The sequence below is a fragment of the Bactrocera dorsalis genome, chromosome 1, assembly GCF_023373825.1.
Source record: "Bactrocera dorsalis isolate Fly_Bdor chromosome 1, ASM2337382v1, whole genome shotgun sequence".
Classification (NCBI taxonomy): Eukaryota; Metazoa; Arthropoda; class Insecta; order Diptera; family Tephritidae; genus Bactrocera; species Bactrocera dorsalis.
Genome location: NC_064303.1, coordinates 52,347,656 through 52,366,026, shown reverse-complemented (window position 1 = coordinate 52,366,026; position 18,371 = coordinate 52,347,656). Strand labels below are relative to the sequence as shown.

Below are 18,371 nucleotides of genomic sequence, written 5' to 3'. Positions count from 1 at the left end.
TGTTGCTTCATTCGCTTCCATATTATTGTTCTCGCCAGCCTCTCGTTCATCATTGTCGTCATCACTCAAAAGATCGTATCGGTTTGGGTGTATAATTACTTGTTTTCTGTGGACATACAAGCTAGAGGACTCTTTGTTGGCACGCTTTCCATTTTTGTTTGTAACACTTTGCCATTTGAAGAGAGTACTTTCACCTTCTGCATTCATTTCGCCACTTTACAATTGTTGGATGTTTATTAACAAATCAATTTTGCTACACTTTGATATTTAGATCTCCACTAAACACGTGACACGTCTGTTCACTAGCACATTCAGAAAGAGACTGCGCAAAGATATGAAAATTTTTTTTCGCGCTTCGTAATTCTTCTATACTATCTGCCCAGTGCAATAGCAGCAATTTCTCTGCATCTACTGTCCATCTAACACGGTTTTTCCTTTTCCTAATTACAATTTAATAAAATTATTATATATAAATATATTTGTATGCATAAAAATAGAAATATATAAATTTAAATTTATACTTACCGGTTTATTTGATCCATTTTTTAAATTCCTGCGAATTTTTTGTCAGTTGCTGTCAAATTTAAGCAAAAATATTCAGAATAGATACTGAAGTGTCGCAATTTCGAGTATATTTCGACTGCTTTCCAATGCAACAATGCATATTTTAGTAGGTTATAAAATAACCGCGGAGGTTATAGAGCAGACCGAGGTTATCTTTTCATACAAATTATATAGCTAACCTCGCATTTTATGGGTAGGTTACAAGTTAACCTAGTTAACCTAGCTAACCTGGCTAACCTGCTTATATGTGCACATAGCATTACAGTACTGTATTTAAACATTTATACTATAAATACTACTTATTTTCAATTTTTCTTATAGAATGAAGTTTAATGCTGCTATCAAAAGATTTAATTATATCTTCTTGATATAAATAAACATGCTATATATTTTGAAGCGTTTTAGTTAACTTATTCATGGACAAATTGGAAATTATATTTGATAATGAGTGGACCAAAAGAGATAACTATTGTTGAAAAATTTGGTATTACGTATCATAATAATTCGCCTGAACAGTAAAACACAATTTGTTATTGTAAGATAAATCAAGAAATAATTATAATAGTCTTGTTTCCTATATTTTAAGTATACATTTTTGTAATCCTAAACTACATACACGTTTCATATGTCAGAATTTAGCTATACGCCGGCGATCAGGAATCTTACTCGTTTCCAAACGGAGTGTTTGGCCATCCTAACAGATTTAACATATTATTTTTTAGTTCTAAGCTAAGTTTTTAAATAAAAAGGATTCTTAAAGAAATTATTTTTTGAATTTGCAATATCTATATAGTAGCAGCCTACGCAACACTATTTTGCCATGCTCAATAACAATACTGGCATGATAACGGGTGATTTTTTTGAGGTTAGGATTTTCATGCATTAGTATTTGACAGATCACGTGGGATTTCAGACATGGTGTCAAAGAGAAAGATGCTCAGTATGCTTTGACATTTCATCATGAATAGACTTACTAACGAGCAACGCTTGCAAATCATTGAATTTTATTACCAAAATCAGTGTTCGGTTCGAAATGTGTTTCGCGCGCGTGTTTTGTTCAGCGATGAGGCTCATTTCTGGTTGAATGGCTACGTAAATAAGCAAAATTGCCGCATTTGGGGTGAAGAGCAACCAGAAGCCGTTCAAGAACTGCCCATGCATCCCGAAAAATGCACTGTTTGGTGTGGTTTGTACGCTGGTGGAATCATTGGACCGTATTTTTTCAAAGATGCTGTTGGACGCAACGTTACGGTGAATGGCGATCGCTATCGTTCGATGCTAACAAACTTTTTGTTGCCAAAAATGGAAGAACTGAACTTGGTTGACATGTGGTTTCAACAAGATGGCGCTACATGCCACACAGCTCGCGATTCTATGGCCATTTTGAGGGAAAACTTCGGACAACAATTCATCTCAAGAAATGGACCCGTAAGTTGGCCACCAAGATCATGCGATTTAACGCCTTTAGACTATTTTTTGTGGGGCTACGTCAAGTCTAAAGTCTACAGAAATAAGCCAGCAACTATTCCAGCTTTGGAAGACAACATTTCCGAAGAAATTCGGGCTATTCCGGCCGAAATGCTCGAAAAAGTTGCCCAAAATTGGACTTTCCGAATGGACCACCTAAGACGCAGCCGCGGTCAACATTTAAATGAAATTATCTTCAAAAAGTAAATGTCATGAACCAATCTAACGTTTCAAATAAAGAACCGATGAGATTTTGCAAATTTTATGCGTTTTTTTTTTTAAAAAAGTTATCAAGCTCTTAAAAAATCACCCTTTATTTGAAAATATTCAAACGGACGGACGTTATCCTAATCGATAATAACTTTTTTGGTCCAAATAAAATACAACTGAAATTCCTTAATTTTTAATAGCGGTTTATTATTAACCAAATTACATTTATTTGTTTTTTTTTTTGATTTTCGTCTACCTTACCGCTGGTGGGGGGATTTCAAAAAAGTCTTTAGTCGAGCTGAGAATATTTCATTCTGTTTTTATTTTTCAATTTGTAAACCTTATATACTATTTTAGAAGTCTAACTTATCTAATTAAATATATATGTATATATTTACAGCACACCACATGGGGTTATTTTCAAATGTACAATACCATACATGTGTGTGTGTGCTGTCATACAAGTATAATTTATGTTGCTTGGTTTGGGTTGCTTTCAAGTGCACATGTGCAATTGTAATCAATTGCCCAAACCTAAGTAAATATGTTTATTATAAGGGTAATCAGAATCCGATGCATCGTTGCATATTGAAAAGTGTAAATATAGCATTTTCCAATAGATCGTGAGCCACTGTTTTTTTATATCTAAATGCAACCCTGTTCATTGTAAAATTGACAGCTGATTTCTAGTGGTCAAATGTCAAATAAAATATTTGGTAAATATTCTCAGTAGCAATAATGCCAAGGAAAAGCGAAAGACAAAAAATTCTTAATTATTTGGTAGAGAATACTTCAAATGATATTCTTAATATAATAGGTAAAAGTTAGTGACTAAATATCTTTTTATATTCATGGTTCCTTTTTTATACAAAAGTAGACGAAGATGCTGAGGCGGTCGATAAAATTTTAGATGAATTGGATATGAATGTTGAAGTAGTGCTTTCATGCCAGCGTGGAGTTGAGCATGAAGTCCCAAAGTCACCAGTATAGCGAAATGAAATCTTGAATACATTCGACGAAAACCGGTTCCGCCAAATGCTTCGAGTAAGCAAGGAACAATTTAACAATATATTTCACCCAATAAAGCACATTCCTCGAAACAGATTCCTGTGGATTTGCAGTTAGCAATTGTACTTTATCGTCTGGGCTCATGCGGAGAGGGTGCTGCATTGAAAAATATTTCAACCTTATTTGGTGTAGGAGATGGTGGAACTCTATCCATAATTACGAAAAGAGTTTTCAGTGCTATACTAAGGTTAAGAGATTCCTTCCTTTTTTAGCCAAATGAAACAGAGCGATCAGAAATTGTACATGCTACGTATTCCGAAATGCCATTTTGCATTGGCTATATTGATGGTACAGAGATAAAGCTAGCAGAATCGCCAGTTATCAATCATTGTCATTCTTTTCTCGTAAGCACATATAGTCTATCAAAGCCCAAATAATTTGCGATTATAAACTCAAAATGCCCTTGTTGGCAGTTGGCATGATGCGAGGGTATACCGCAGCAGCTCACTTTTCTTGCAAAAAGACAAATTTTTTTCGTCACAGCAGTTGTTAGCTGGTGACTCAGCCTATCCTTTGTCCGAAACTATGATAACTCCATTCCGAAGTAATGCTCGAGTGCTAGACATAAATTCTCGAATTAATTTCAATTTGCGTCACAGCAAATTTCGAGTTCGAGTCGAGCATTGCTTCGGCCTATCGAAGGAGCGGTTTTGCAGTCTTAAGGAGTTCAGAGCACGCCTTACAAATAAAGAAAGCCACAATTTATGTTGTGATTAGTTTGTTGTGTGTTGTATATTGCACAACATATTACGAGAGGATGACAGCACAAACTACGAATATACAAATCTCGATGAGGACACCACGTAGACTGATGACAACTTTTGTTTTTCAAATTGAAGCTTTTTTTTTCCAACTCCATTCTGCTTTGCTGGTAAACCATCAAACAAGCCGCTGATGTTTTGGGAGCCTGCATTTTCATTTTCTTAGCCATGCTTTTAACTAATTGTGGAAAATCAACCCCAAGTGGGAGTGGTTGCTGCGAAACTGTTGGCGGTGGAACTGCTGACGGCGAGGCTATTGGCGGTGATATTGCTGGTGGGGAGATTATTTGCGGTGGAACTGTTGACGGCGAGGCTATTGGCGGTAAAATTGCTGGTGGAAAGACTATTGGCGGTGAATGTACTGGTGGGGAAATTGTTGACGGTGGAAATGGTGGTGGCGAGGCTATTGGCGCTGAAATTGCTGATGGAAAGACTATTGGCGGTGAATGTACTGGTGGGGAAATTGTTGACGGCTGTGGCGTGATAAGCAGCAAGTCATTGCCCGTGTCGACAGCGCAGAAATTATTTTGCGCATGCGATTTAGCTCCGAAAATTTTGTTTAGGTGATTGTAATGGGGGCACATTTTCTCATTTTTTTCTGTAAAAGATTTAATCACTTAAGTTTCCAAAGCACTTTCAAATCTTATTATTTACCTTCACAACTGCCAACGCCCACATCCATTTCATCAATTCCAGCGCCAGTTGAGGTGCGATAGTCATTCGCTCTTTTATATGTACTTTTTAGGTGGCGTACCTTCCACCACAGCAAATCCCACGTGGCTTCGATTCCCTTAACCACAATGCATTTTTTGTAAAAAAATTGTGCCGTTGGAGCCTAATAAAAGTAAATAAATAAGCATTTAAACATTTCAAATTTCTTAAAATGTTTACCTCAATTTCATCTGCTTCCTCCAAAAAATCCAGAAGCTTGTTGATTTCTTCCTTTGTCCATTTTTTGTTCGGTCGCTCCCTTTTCTCATTTGTATCGCTCATATTGCTGTAAATAGTTTTATTAAGTTTTAAATTGTTAATTCTTTCAAATTTCTTTTCTTACCAAAAATTTTACCTGACGCCCCAAAAATCGAAACAAATATGTATGCAAAAGAAATCAGCTGTTTGAAATGCAATCTAATTTGCACATAGTATACAATAGGGGTTGAGTGTAGCATTTGCATAACAGTGTTGCATTTGCAAAATACATGTAATTTGTTTTTGTTTAAGAACATGGTGCAAAAATATTTTGCACTTGCACCGAAATTTGCATTTGCAAGTCCATTTGCACCGGATTATGATTACCCCTTACGTATTTCTTGAGTGCATGCGAGTTACATATGTATATAGTTCCACAAACAACAATATGTAATGAAAACTCCAACGTAGACGAAATCATAAGAATATATTTAAATCAACCCAACAACATTACTGTGTAAAACATTTAGTTATTTGTTGGTTTGATTTAAATTGACACTCACATAAACATGTATAACGAAAATGGAAGTGTCGTTGCTTCATAAAAATTAAACAACGATACTTGCAATGTAAACAAATTTAAATATTGTGGCTCAAATTTCATGTCACCGAACTCAAATTTATGAGTACTACATGAAACGTTATTACTTTTACTTTTATAAGCAAAAGTCAAAGTAATATCCAATTATGTAGGAATATTTGTACGTTCACTTAAAAAAGGTACTTAAGCCACAAATGTCAATGCACCGAATTTAGTAATTGGAAAAGTATTGAAAGATTACATATGTATATGATTTTGTTTACATTTGTTTATTTTGATCAATATTGTAGGTTTCATTTTAAGAACGAAATTATTGTAAAATCAGTCTTAAGATTCACTTGAATAAAGGAAGAAGTAACAGCTTGAGCTTGTTTTTTAATTCAACCTTATTTCACATAATTGGCGCAGTCAATGGAACTTTGTCTTAAGGCAGTGTTTCCCAAAGTGGGCGATAACGCCCCCTTGTGGGCGCTGCAGGTGTCAAGGGGGGTGGTAAGAGAGCTCATAACATCAAAGAATGATATAGCTTACATGAGAGACCTGTATAAATTGTTCAACGACATGAATCTCCAACTGCAAGGCGATAAACTAAATTTAATTAAAACAAAAAACGTCGTTGCTGCTTTCGCAGCCAAACTGCTTCTATACGAGTACAAAAAGAATCTGGGCAGACGTGAGTTTCACAATTTTCCGAATTTATCAGTATCATGCAGTAACGACGAGTTGTTTGCTTACTGCCAACATTTGGAAAACCTCCACATTGACTTCACCGAACGATACCAGGACATTTTGAACTTGGAAATACCAGACTGGGTGTTGGATCCGTTTTCAAATGTCAACACAGCAATGTCACCTCAGCTGGAAGAAGAACTTATAGAATTGACAACAAACGAGGAAATAAAAATCAAGTTCAAAAATGGTTACCAAGAATTTTGGCTACAAAGACCGACCTTGCAATTGTACCCTGGATTGTGGTCAATCGTTCAACGATTCTTGATAGCATTCCCATCGTCATATTTGGGAGAACGTAGATTTAGTGCTGTGATAACACTGCTTACTAAAAATAGAAATCGTTTGCTTGTTACCGAACGTGGCGACTTGCGACTGTTCTTGAGTAAATTGGAACCTGATATTAACAAACTTATTTAACAGCATCAGATTCATCCTTCACATTAGTTTTTATATATGGATCGATTATTTTAGTTTTATTTTTAATAAAAGATTCTCTGTTTTAATACTATAAAGTTGTGATTCAAAAATCATTCCTATTGGCAGGTGGAGCCCGTAAGAGTTAACTTGAGACCTAAGCGCCGTTGTATGTTACCTACTGCGCCCAGGTTTCAAGTTGCTGGTTATAGTAAAAGTTTCGTTTAGAATTCTACGTTAATATACATATCGCTCATTTGCTGCAAGACCGGCATAAATCAAAAAACGTGATTTTTGAGTTTGAGCTGCAGAATTGTTCGTTATATCATACTTCATGTTGAGTGAAAAATTCATATGAATACCTCTTATATGCTCCGCTTGAGAAGAGGTGTAAGGTTGGAGTCACCGTGTAAGGTTGTAGTCAGTTGAAAACTTTAAACGCGTTTTCTGGAGAATCGATTTTTTTGACTTATGACGGTCTTGCAGCAAATGGGCGATATATAGGTCACAATAATTAATTCGAAGTTATAGTGGTTTTTAAATAGGTGAAAAAAAGGGGGCGCTAAAAAAATATTTATTCTCAAAGTGGGCGGTAGATAAAATAAGTTTGGGAACCACTGACTTAAGGCAAAGCGAACTCTAAGCTTAATTTAAAATTTATTTAGTGTATTTTCCATACTGAAGTTGGAATACCTTTCATAAATAAAAGAGTTTTTATAAAAGGCATATATATTTGTTCGGCCATTCGACGTTTTCTTCCAAGTGTTACGAACTTTTTTGGAAACTAACAAACAGAATTATATACTCGAATTACAGAGTATAAAAATAGTGAATAAAATAATAAAGTGTTAAAGCGAAATTTAAATAAAATCAAATTAAATTAAAATAAAACGTAAAAATAAGTGGCATTAAAAACGCAAACGCAGTGTTTCAAAGTTGTGAGAAAATATATATAAAAAATTTTTTTTTTTTGTGGAAATCAATACACGGATTAAATATAACATGAGCCGCTTCGACGCCAACAGGAACCTTGACGAAAGGGAAGGACAAATCAATCAACAACAACAAATGGAACAAATGGCAAATGTCATTAGGCAACAAGAGGAAGCAATTAACCAAATGCGGCTTCAATTCAAGAACGAGATGCAGACACAATCATTATTAAACACAAAAGAGCTGTTACAGCAGTTTAGACAGCTGAGGTGTTTTGACGAAGGGCACAATATAATGGCGTTTATTAAATCAGTGGAAGCCATTATCAACTTATGCCCACAAAACAACCAACAGTTGATGAACCTGGCGACAACAATAATAGCCAATGAAAAAATCATGGGAGATGCAGGAAGACATACACTGGAACTAGGAGACAACCCAACATGGCAAGAAATCAAAACCAAGATACAACAAGGAAGACCAAAAACTACATATGGCGACATCTTTAATAAATGCAGAAATATAAAGGTAAGTAATTTAAGAAAGTTATTTGCTTATTTTAAAAGGCTAAATTTGAAATAAATCAAATCTATTTATTTGACGAGGATAAGCCTTACATTTATAGGCCAGATAGGGTAGATAGAGACCTAGTTAGCTTATTAATTGAAAAAATTGATGTACCTATTAGATCACATTTAAATGAAAATTCCTCGCTTAATAATATTATAAATAAATATTCAAAAATTAAAAAACTTAAGCAAACATAATTTTACTATGAATAAAATGCAATATTTCCACACTGATCAAAACACAAATAGGAACAGCACAGTTACACGAATTAAACCAAATACCAATATGTATAACCAAATTATCAAAACACACAAAATACACGACAAAATGAACGCAATTTTACACAAAATTACGGCAGAGGAAATAGTAGCAATAATACCAGATTTTCGCGTAGAAGCACTAACAACAGTAATACCACACTAACACCTGAACCAATGGAAATAGCTGTTCTCGAGGAAAACGAAGTAAATTTTTTAATAACGGCTCAAGAACAAAACTCCCCATAATAAATACAACGATAGAAGAAACTAAAATTAGTTGCTTTATAGATACAGGATCAACTACAAGCATATTAAAAGAAGGGATATTATCGGAAAATTATCCCAAAATAACAATGAAATATGCTATAAAATACAAAACTTTAAACGGGGTAAATCAAATAAAAAGTGTAGTAACCACACCATTTCCATAAGAATTTGGCACCCTTCAGTGGAAACTATTGAACTTTTCAAACACAACATTTTCAGGTATAATAGGCCAAAATTTCTTAGAACCTTTACAAGCAAAAATTAATTGTGCCGAAAACTATGTTGAAATTTTAAAAAATAATAAAATTTATTTCGAAGAATTTAATTATTCCCAATACATAGAGAATGTTTGCAATTTAGAGCATACTAAACTAAATTATCTAAAAGATAAATTCAATTTTTCCCATTTAAATAAAGAAGAACATCAAGCAACCTTAAGGCTGCTCAATGACTTCGAAGACCTTTAATTTAAAGAAGGATATAAACTTTCATGCATCAATTGAAATTATAACAACAAATTGTAAGCCTTTATACTCCAAAATTTATTGATATCCTCAAATCCATGAAGAAGAGATAAAATGCCAAATTGAAGAAATGCAGAAAATAATTAAAGAAAGCAATTCACCCTACAATAGTCCCTTATGGATTGTAGAGAAAAAAGCAGACAATTCCGGAAAAAAGAAATATAGAATTGTCATCGACTACAGAAAATTAAACGAATTTACCGTGGATGACAAATTTCCAATTCCAAACTTAAATTCAATCCTAGACAAACTAGGTAGATACAGTACTTTACCACCCTGGATTTAGCCAAAGATTTTCACCAAATCTCAGAGAGGAAGACAGAAGAAAAACCGCCTTCTCAACACCATTTGGTCTTACGAATTTATTCGAATGCCATTTGGATTAAAAAATGCTCCATCAACTTTTCAAAGATTGGTGAATAGAGTCCTTAAAGAACATATTAATAAAATATGCGTCGTATATATGGATGATATTTTAGTATTTGGTACTTCTTTAGAAGAGTATTTGACTAATTTAAAACAAATATTTGAAGCCTTAAGGCTAGCAAAACTAAAAATACAAGTGGATAAATGCGAATTTCTCAAGAAAGAAACTCAATTTTTGGGCCACATTTTAACATTAGAAGGAATTAAGCCAAATCCAGCCAAAGTTAAAATCATACAAAACCTAAAGATACCTAATACTACAAAAAGAATAAAATCATTAGGTATGACAGGATTTTATAGGAAATTTATTAAGGATTATGCAAAAATTGCACATCCTATGACGCAATATCTAAAACAAGGACAAACAATAAATATATATAACCCACAATTTATTGCAGCGTTTGAAAAACTAAAGGATATAGTTACAAATTCACCTATATTACGATATCCTAATTTTAATAAACAATTTAGGATTACAACTGATACTAGTAATTTCGCCATAGGAGCAGTTCTGTCTCAAGATGGTCACCCCATTGCATATGCATCAAGAACACTAAATAATCATGAAACAAATTACGCTCCTATCGAAAAAGAACTTTTAGCGATAGTATGGGCCGTGAAATATTTTAGGCCTTATGTCTATGGTAGGCAATTTGATTTGGAATGCGACCATCAACCATTGAAATGTTTAATGACAAAATACTCCGGAAAGGATATAAGTCCAAGACTTCAAAGATGGTTAGTGAGTTTGGGCGAATATACTTTTTCCATAGAATACATTAAAGGGATAAACAATTATATAGCAGACTTTTTGAGCAGAATAAGAAATGACGAAATTATTTCCCACATAGAAATTTTCCAAGGGGATGAAGGTCAGTAGAAGCAGAAACTGTCCATTCACAAGAAGAAAATTTAGGATTTGAAATTCCAATATTAGATACAATTGTTAACAGGTTTAAAATACAAATTATAATAATAAAGGAGAAACAAACCGCCGTCGAATCTATATTCAATTACAAACGAATTTATGTTGATGAAAGAGATATTGAAGAAAATGAAATAAGAGACATTATTAGAAAGGAAATATGTAGAGGAAAAGTAGGTATATATTCGCATCTTAGCGATCATGAATATTAGAAAGTACATAGAATTATTGAAGAAGAATTTGCATCTAATCTTAATGTGAAATTTGTCAAATGTTCTTATTTAGCAAAAGACGTTGACAACGAAGAAGAATTAAGAAAACAAATTGCATTATTTCACAAAAATGAAAGTGGTCACTGTGGAATTAAAGCCACTTACGAAAAATTAAAGAATAAATTATATAATCCTCATATTAAAGAGCAAATACATCGGGTAATAAATAATTGCGATACATGTTCAGTCGGCAAATATGATCGAAATCCTATAAAAAACAAATTTTTTGTTACTGAAACACCCAAAACTACTAAGTAATGAAATAATTCATGTTGATACCTACGTAAATAGCAAACATTCATTTATCGTCTTCATAGATAAATTTTCAAAACATGTCTACCACTTACGGATAGGAATAGCAGAACCATTGTAAGTCAATTACAATAATTTTTATCCATAAAAAGAAAGGTAAAGAAAATGATGTTCGACAATGAATTTAGAGCTCAAAATACGATATTGAAGATTTTTTAAAAAGAGAGGGAATACAATTCCACATGACTAAACCGAATAGTCACACTGGAAATAGTGATGTGGAAAGATTAAATAATACAATCACAGAAAAAATTCGGACTCTAAATCTTGAGCATTATTTACCAATTACCCAACAAATTTTTAAATCTATCACATACTACAATGATACTTATCACAGCACAATTAAATGCACCCCAATAGAAGCACAAAATAAAATAATAGATCACGCAATAATTTATGATAGGCTCTGTAAAATAAAACAATCAAAAATAAATAAAGCAAATATGAATAGGGAAGAATATACGGAAAATAAACACTAGCTGACCCCGCAGCCATTTTCCTGCGTAAAATTATGTGTTTTGAAATGAAAAAAGACAAAAATTCATATTACGTTGATAATCATTTATTTGCGATTTTTCTAAATTTTTTTCAATATAACGCAGCTCGATAAACAACATTTTTTGGTTTCTGTTCCAGTGCGTAAATGTAGAGAGCTCGTGAGCACGCCACCTATTTTTGGCCGTGTGAAAAACATAGCATTTCCAAATTTATGCCACACACTATGCGACTATCCTTGTGTGCTGTTGATTGTCATCTCAAATGCAATTTTCACTGGAAATGGCAAATCGTTAGAACTCAAAGGAATTCGTAGAATCAAGCATTCTGCTTTCTTGTATTCGATAGCAGCGTCCCAATCAGTCGGGTTCCATTACACACTTTCGGCGATAAATCATACTTTAAGACGCAAATGTTGCGGTGGCATACCAAGTCTCTCCAAAGAATTTAGAAATTCCACTGGATAATTCACGGCGTCGTCTTCATTGTCAAGACGATCGATCGATTTGTATGAGCGCAAGTCTCCCGGAATCTGACTTTGATCTTCCAGTTTAAGTCAACAACATCGGTATTTTTGGCAGCTAACATTGCGCGTGCACTTAAGGAATTATAGTTACGATAATTTGTTATAGTTACGATAACATTCGTGATGAGTTCATCTTTCGTGAATTGATAAGAGGCAGATGGAATTGATAGCAAACTACCGGAAGTATCAATCGGAATTTCTAATTATTAGCGAATACGATGTAAAATGTCTTCGGCAATGTAATTTTTGTTCGTATCCCATAATAGACGCGGATTTGAAGGCATTTGCATTCCAGTGATTATCATTTTCCCGCAATTGTAATTGCTGGCTTGCTTCTCAAAAAGTTGCGCACACCGTATCATTCGCAGTACGCAATGACTCAAAAGAAGTTGAACCGCGTACATTTACCAATAGCAATCGAAGGTAGAAAGAATCGTCGTTTCTCGGTTGGATTGTGTAAATTCGTCCTAATACATTAGTTGATAACACACCTGGATGTCAATATACTGCTTGCCCTTGCTTTCTGCGTAATTATTTCTCGACGATGCATTCTATGTATAATATCAAGGTATTTCCGAATGTCCTCGCAAACGGATCACTGACAAAAGTTGAGCAAAAACTAATAAATGTTAATTTTGTTGCTGGCGGTGTTTTCCACTAGCTGTACTGTATTCCCTGGGCCATTCTCCAAATTAACTGCGAGACGCACAACAGTCGGAAAACGTTCATGAATTGCAAAAGTAAATATCCTACAAAGCGCTTTATTACAGTTCACGTATCGATCACACCGTTCAAGACCAATAATCGCCATGTTGCTTCCTTTGGTGACGTACTTTCAAACGTATTTTATCGATTTCACCAAATTGCAATACTCAACATTGATATGAGTTTTGAATGTAAATTGGACAATAATGGTGAATGTGTTGTCAATTTCGATATTCACTCTTCTAAATTGGATGCGGAGTGTTCTGCCATTGCCGTCTGGTGAGCAACGCCGATAGAGTGAACCACCATCCACAATCCAAAGAAGAATGTTTGCGTGCGGCAAACCTTTCTTTTGCCACTCAACAGAGTATATCTAGCATCTAACAGCACCATATGTAAAGATAAAGTCCATCGTAGCTGTTGCCTGAAAAGTCTTGCTGTGACATCGTGATGATTGAAAAAAAAAATTGTTGGGAAAAAATTAACTTTTTGGAATAATCCAATTTTCCGACTTTTCCTCATCAAAAGCATACAGGTTTTTTTTTCTAAACCTTCCCCGATTCCCACAGAACATTCTCTGAAAATTTCATCAAGATTGGTTCAGTCGTTCCCTTAGCGTTACTAACAAACAAACATTCATTCGTTTGTAAGGAAAAAAGAAAAGGGCTGTTTTTAGGGGGTTTCCGGCAATTATTCGAATTTTTCTTGCCGTAAAAATCATCTTTGAGCCTCAACGAACATTTTAAAAAAAGAATTTGCAAAATTGGTCCAGGTGTTTTTGAGTTATGCGCTTACCAACACATTTTGCGATTCATTTTTATATATAAGATGAAATGTATATTTTGCAATCTTTCTGAGAGACTTTCTTAAAATTTTATTCCATAAGAACCTTTTACAGAGTATTAGAAAACTACAAAAAAAAAATCAGTCAAAGCGGTTCAGCCATTCACGCGTGATGCCGTGACAACGTATGCGTTGTCCTGCGTGAAATTATGTGTTTTGAAATGAGAAAAAAGTTGAATTTACGTTGTGTTAAAAATCATTTATTTTCGATTTTTCTAAATTTTTTTCAATGTAACGCAGTTTGATAAGCAACATTTTTTGGTTTCTATTCCGGTGCGTAAATGTACAGAGAAGATGGTTTTCCAACTCGGGAAAACGCCACGTATAATTGGCGCGCACCCATGCAATCGTCGTATCGATAATTTGGCCAATTTAGCATAAACATTCGTGATGATGATTCGTTGAAGTGAATTGACAAAAGGGAGGTGGAATTGATATCAAACCACTGGAACCGAAATTTGCCAATTTCCAAATCTTAACGAATACGATGTAAAATGTCTTCGGCAATGTACTTTTGTTCGTGTTCCATAATTGGCGCGGATTTGAAGGCTGATATGTCGAAATGACCATCGCGAAAAGTGTGCGCAATGACTCAAATCAAACTTAACGACGTACATTTATTAATAGCAACCGAAGGTATTAGCAATCGTAGTTTTTCGGGTGGATTATGTAAATTCGTCCTAAGGAATTAGTTGAGAACACACCTAGATGTTAATCTATTGGTTGGCCTTGCTTTCTGCGTACCTATTTCTTCGGCGATGCATTCCATGCATAATATCAAGGTATTTCCAAATAGAGCAATGTTCTCACAAACGAATCACTGACGCAAGTTGAGAAAAAACTCGTCAATGTAAATTTTGTTGTTGGAAGTGTTTCCGCTGGCTGTACTCTGGGTTGAAAATCACTCTTTAGCCATTCTCCAAATGAACTGCGAAATGCACAACAGTCGGAAAAGTTGATTTCATACAATATCAAACATTGGCATGAATTTTGAATGTGAATTAGACAATAGTGGCGAATATGGTACGATCCATATGTTGTCGACTTCGATATTCACTACTCTAAGTTGAATGGTAAATATCCTGCCATTGTCGTCTGATGAGCTACGACGATAGAGTGGATATCCATCATTTCCAGTTTGCGTTTCCGAAAGAAAAGTACGTGGATAGTGTTTCGTGCATTTATTGCAAGTGGGATTGTGGTGGCCGCAAAGTCCATGCACCATATTGGTTTTCATCACTTCGTAGAATAATGGATCTTTCTCTGCATGAGGAATTTCCGCAGAAATGATTTCATCAATTTGATCTGGTGTAACCACCATCCACCATTCAAAGAAGAATGTGTGCGTCCGGCAAACCTCTTTTTGCAACTCAACAGGGTACATCCAGCATCTGACTGCACCATACTTGTATAGATAAAGTCCATCAAACATCGTAGCTGTTGTTTGAAAAGTCTTGCTGTATAATCGTGATGATCGCTTGCTGATTGACAGCGATTCATAATTCCACACACATACCATCGCATCCTGGGAGTCTCATGTAGTTCATGTGTCTTGGGCTGCCATACGTTGATGGCAAAAAGAACGCCGACCGATATTAGCGCGATGTCTTCGTTGCTTCGTAACAAATTTCAATCTGTAATTGATCACTTCGTTTGAAGCACACATAAAGTTTTCACTGAATAATTTTCAATAATTTTTCTTTAAAAAAACCGCAAAAAAAGCAAGCGACTGAAATTGAACGATTCAAATAATTTACAAATCAAAATATTGAAAAACGAAACAAAAAAGAATTGTATGAAAAGTCACTTTTTGGAAATTTCCAATTTTTGGACTTTTCCTTAGGAAAAGTATATGGTTTTTTTTTATATCTAACCCTTTCCAGATCCACAGCGAACAACTTCTGATTTCATGAAGATTGGTTCCGCCGTTCTCGAGCGTTAGCGTTACTAACAAACAAACAATCATTTTACTTACATATGTACATTTGTATGTATGTACAGTAGAACTCCAATTATCCGAATTAATGGGGACCGGGACCCATTCGGATAATCAAATATTCGGATAATCGGATTTTTTTTTTAAAATTGCCATTTGAGAGAATAAAAGCTACGTTTTGATATTGCACTATTTTTTTATTGAATTAAATGAAAGAAACATGAAATTTTCACATGTTTTAAATATAAATGAAATGTACTTATGTACAAGATTGGAAATAAAAATCATAATTTTTTAAACATCTCCGTCATTGTAAGCTGTTTTGCGGTCTTCAACCGTTTTCGGGCAGCCAGGTCACGCATTCGCTTGACGGTGAGCAGTTGCAAGTGGTCACACTCGGGCTGACGCTCCATCCACTTCAAAGCAGTCTCGAGGCCGGCAAATTCTTCACTAGCTGATGGTCCAGCGTCTACTTCAACATCAGCAGAAAGTTCTTCTTCCACTTCCACTTCAACATCTTCTCTCACACTTACAACAATTTCATCGTCATTGAGAATTTGAAAACCAGGGTCAGACGTGTCACAAGCCATCCACTCTCCTACATTGTGATTCGGATAATCGGCGATTCGGATAGTCGGAGTTCGGACAATTGGAGTTCTACTGTATATACAAAATAAAACGTTTGTATGAGAAAAAGAAAAGGGCTGTTTTTAGGGGTTTTCCGGCAACTTTCTTAATTTTTTTCTTACATAAGAACCTTCTCCTAATAATAACAAATATAACAAAAAAAGATCAGCCAAATCGGTTCAGCCATTCACGCGTGATGCCGTGACAACGAAAACGGTTTCATTTTTATATATAAGACTATAAAAATGTAAGACATAAAGAGGAACCAAAGTTTAAGAAAAAACAAGGAATCCACACCACTAACATAAAAAGACCTACCAAATTTTGCAACTAATCATTGAACATCTATATTAAAATTAATCATTAATTTTATCAGATAGGAGGATTACATAAAACTATAAAAGATGTCTTGCTACAAAATACCTATTTAGAAAAAATACTTATGTTAAATTCAATTAAAAATCATATTGATCATATTCAAACATATACAACTGCAGCACAAAATGGCATAAATGATGCCAATGTCCTTACAAAAAATGAAATAGATTATTATAATATAAACATTGGAAAAATTAAATACTTAAGAACGGCAATATTTGAAAAAGAAAGAGAATTAATATTTGTTATCAAAGTACATAAACTATTTTTAAATATACAAGTAATGACTATAATACCTGTCCCTTAATGAAATAAAGAAATAAATGCTGAAATTTCAAATGTATTCAAATATAATGATAAGATTTATGAGTACAAGAAGAATAAATACATAAATGAATGTACCATATCAAAACACTGTACAATAGATAAGACATGTGAATTAATTACAAATGTTAACTCAGAAATAATTAATATTAATGACGAAATCATAATTGTAAAAAATGCAAAAAATTATTTAATTCAAAATAATTGTGGCTCAGAAGCATTACAATTAAATGGAAATTATGTAATAAAATACAACAACTGTTCAATACAATTAGCAAACCAAAAATTTTCAAATAATTACAAAATGTTTATTGACAAAATTATATTAGCACAATCTAACAACATTACTTTTAATTCCACTCTAACTTTAGAATAATTATAATTAGCGTCGATACATAATCTAAAAGAAATAGAAGAAATAAAATACAAAAATAAAGTTGTAACATACAGTGTACCAACAGTGCTAATATTAATAGTAATATTTTTTGTAATAATATTAATGTGCAATCATTGTAAAAGAAATAAAGAAAGAATTCAGGAGAATCCTTCGTCTAGGGGTGGAGGAGTTACATATATAGTTCCACAAACAACAATATGTAATGAAAACTCCAACGTAGACGAAATCATAAGAAAATATTTAAATCAACCCAACAACATTACTGTGTAAAACATTTAGTTATTTGTTGGTTTGATTTAAATTGACACTCACATAAACATGTATAACGAAAATGCAAGCGTCGTTGCTTCATAAAAATTAAACAACGATACTTGCAATGTAAACAAATTTAAATATTGTAGCTCAAATTTCATTCACCGAACTCAAATTTATGAGTACTACATGAAACGTTATTACTTTTACTTTTATAAGCAAAAGTCAAAGTAATATCCAATTACGTAGGAATATTTGTACGTTCACTTAAAAAAGGTACTAAAGCCACAAATGTCAATGCACCGAATTTAGTAATTGGAAAAGTATAAAAAGATTAGATATGTATATGATTTTGTTTACATTTGTTTATTTTGATCAATATTGTAGGTTTCATTTTAAGAACGAAATTATTGTAAAATCAGTCTTTAGATTCACTTGAATAAAGGAAGAAGTAACAGCTTAAGCTTGTTTTTTAATTCAACCTTATTTCACATAATTTGCGTATCACATTTTAATGCATACGTGCCTCATACATATGTATATGTTTGTATGCTGCATATCAATGCATATATTTTTATGTGTTTATTTATGTTTTTTTTTTTTGTACGTATGTTCAATATATTTGAACATAGATATATGATAGTAGATATGCCCGATTTCAATGAAATTTTCA

General features: G+C 33.8%; 1 protein-coding gene and 1 long non-coding RNA gene across 2 annotated transcripts; one reads left to right on the top strand and one right to left on the bottom strand.

The window, feature by feature from the left end:
• Positions 1-545: 545 nt before the first annotated feature.
• On the bottom strand, positions 546-5,265 carry LOC125775437 (uncharacterized). The gene is made up of 4 exons (XM_049446063.1): positions 5,125-5,265; positions 4,962-5,067; positions 4,725-4,905; positions 546-4,668 (listed from the first exon to the last, which is right to left on the bottom strand). The coding sequence occupies exons 2-4, from the start codon at positions 5,061-5,063 to the stop codon at positions 3,989-3,991; spliced, it is 963 nt and encodes a 320-aa protein (XP_049302020.1). The 5' UTR covers positions 5,064-5,067; positions 5,125-5,265; the 3' UTR covers positions 546-3,988.
• A 357-nt stretch (positions 5,266-5,622) lies between these two features.
• LOC125775727 (uncharacterized) lies at positions 5,623-18,161 on the top strand. The gene is made up of 2 exons (XR_007421334.1): positions 5,623-5,759; positions 17,975-18,161. It is a non-coding gene; the product is annotated as an uncharacterized LOC125775727 (long non-coding RNA).
• Positions 18,162-18,371: the final 210 nt, after the last annotated feature.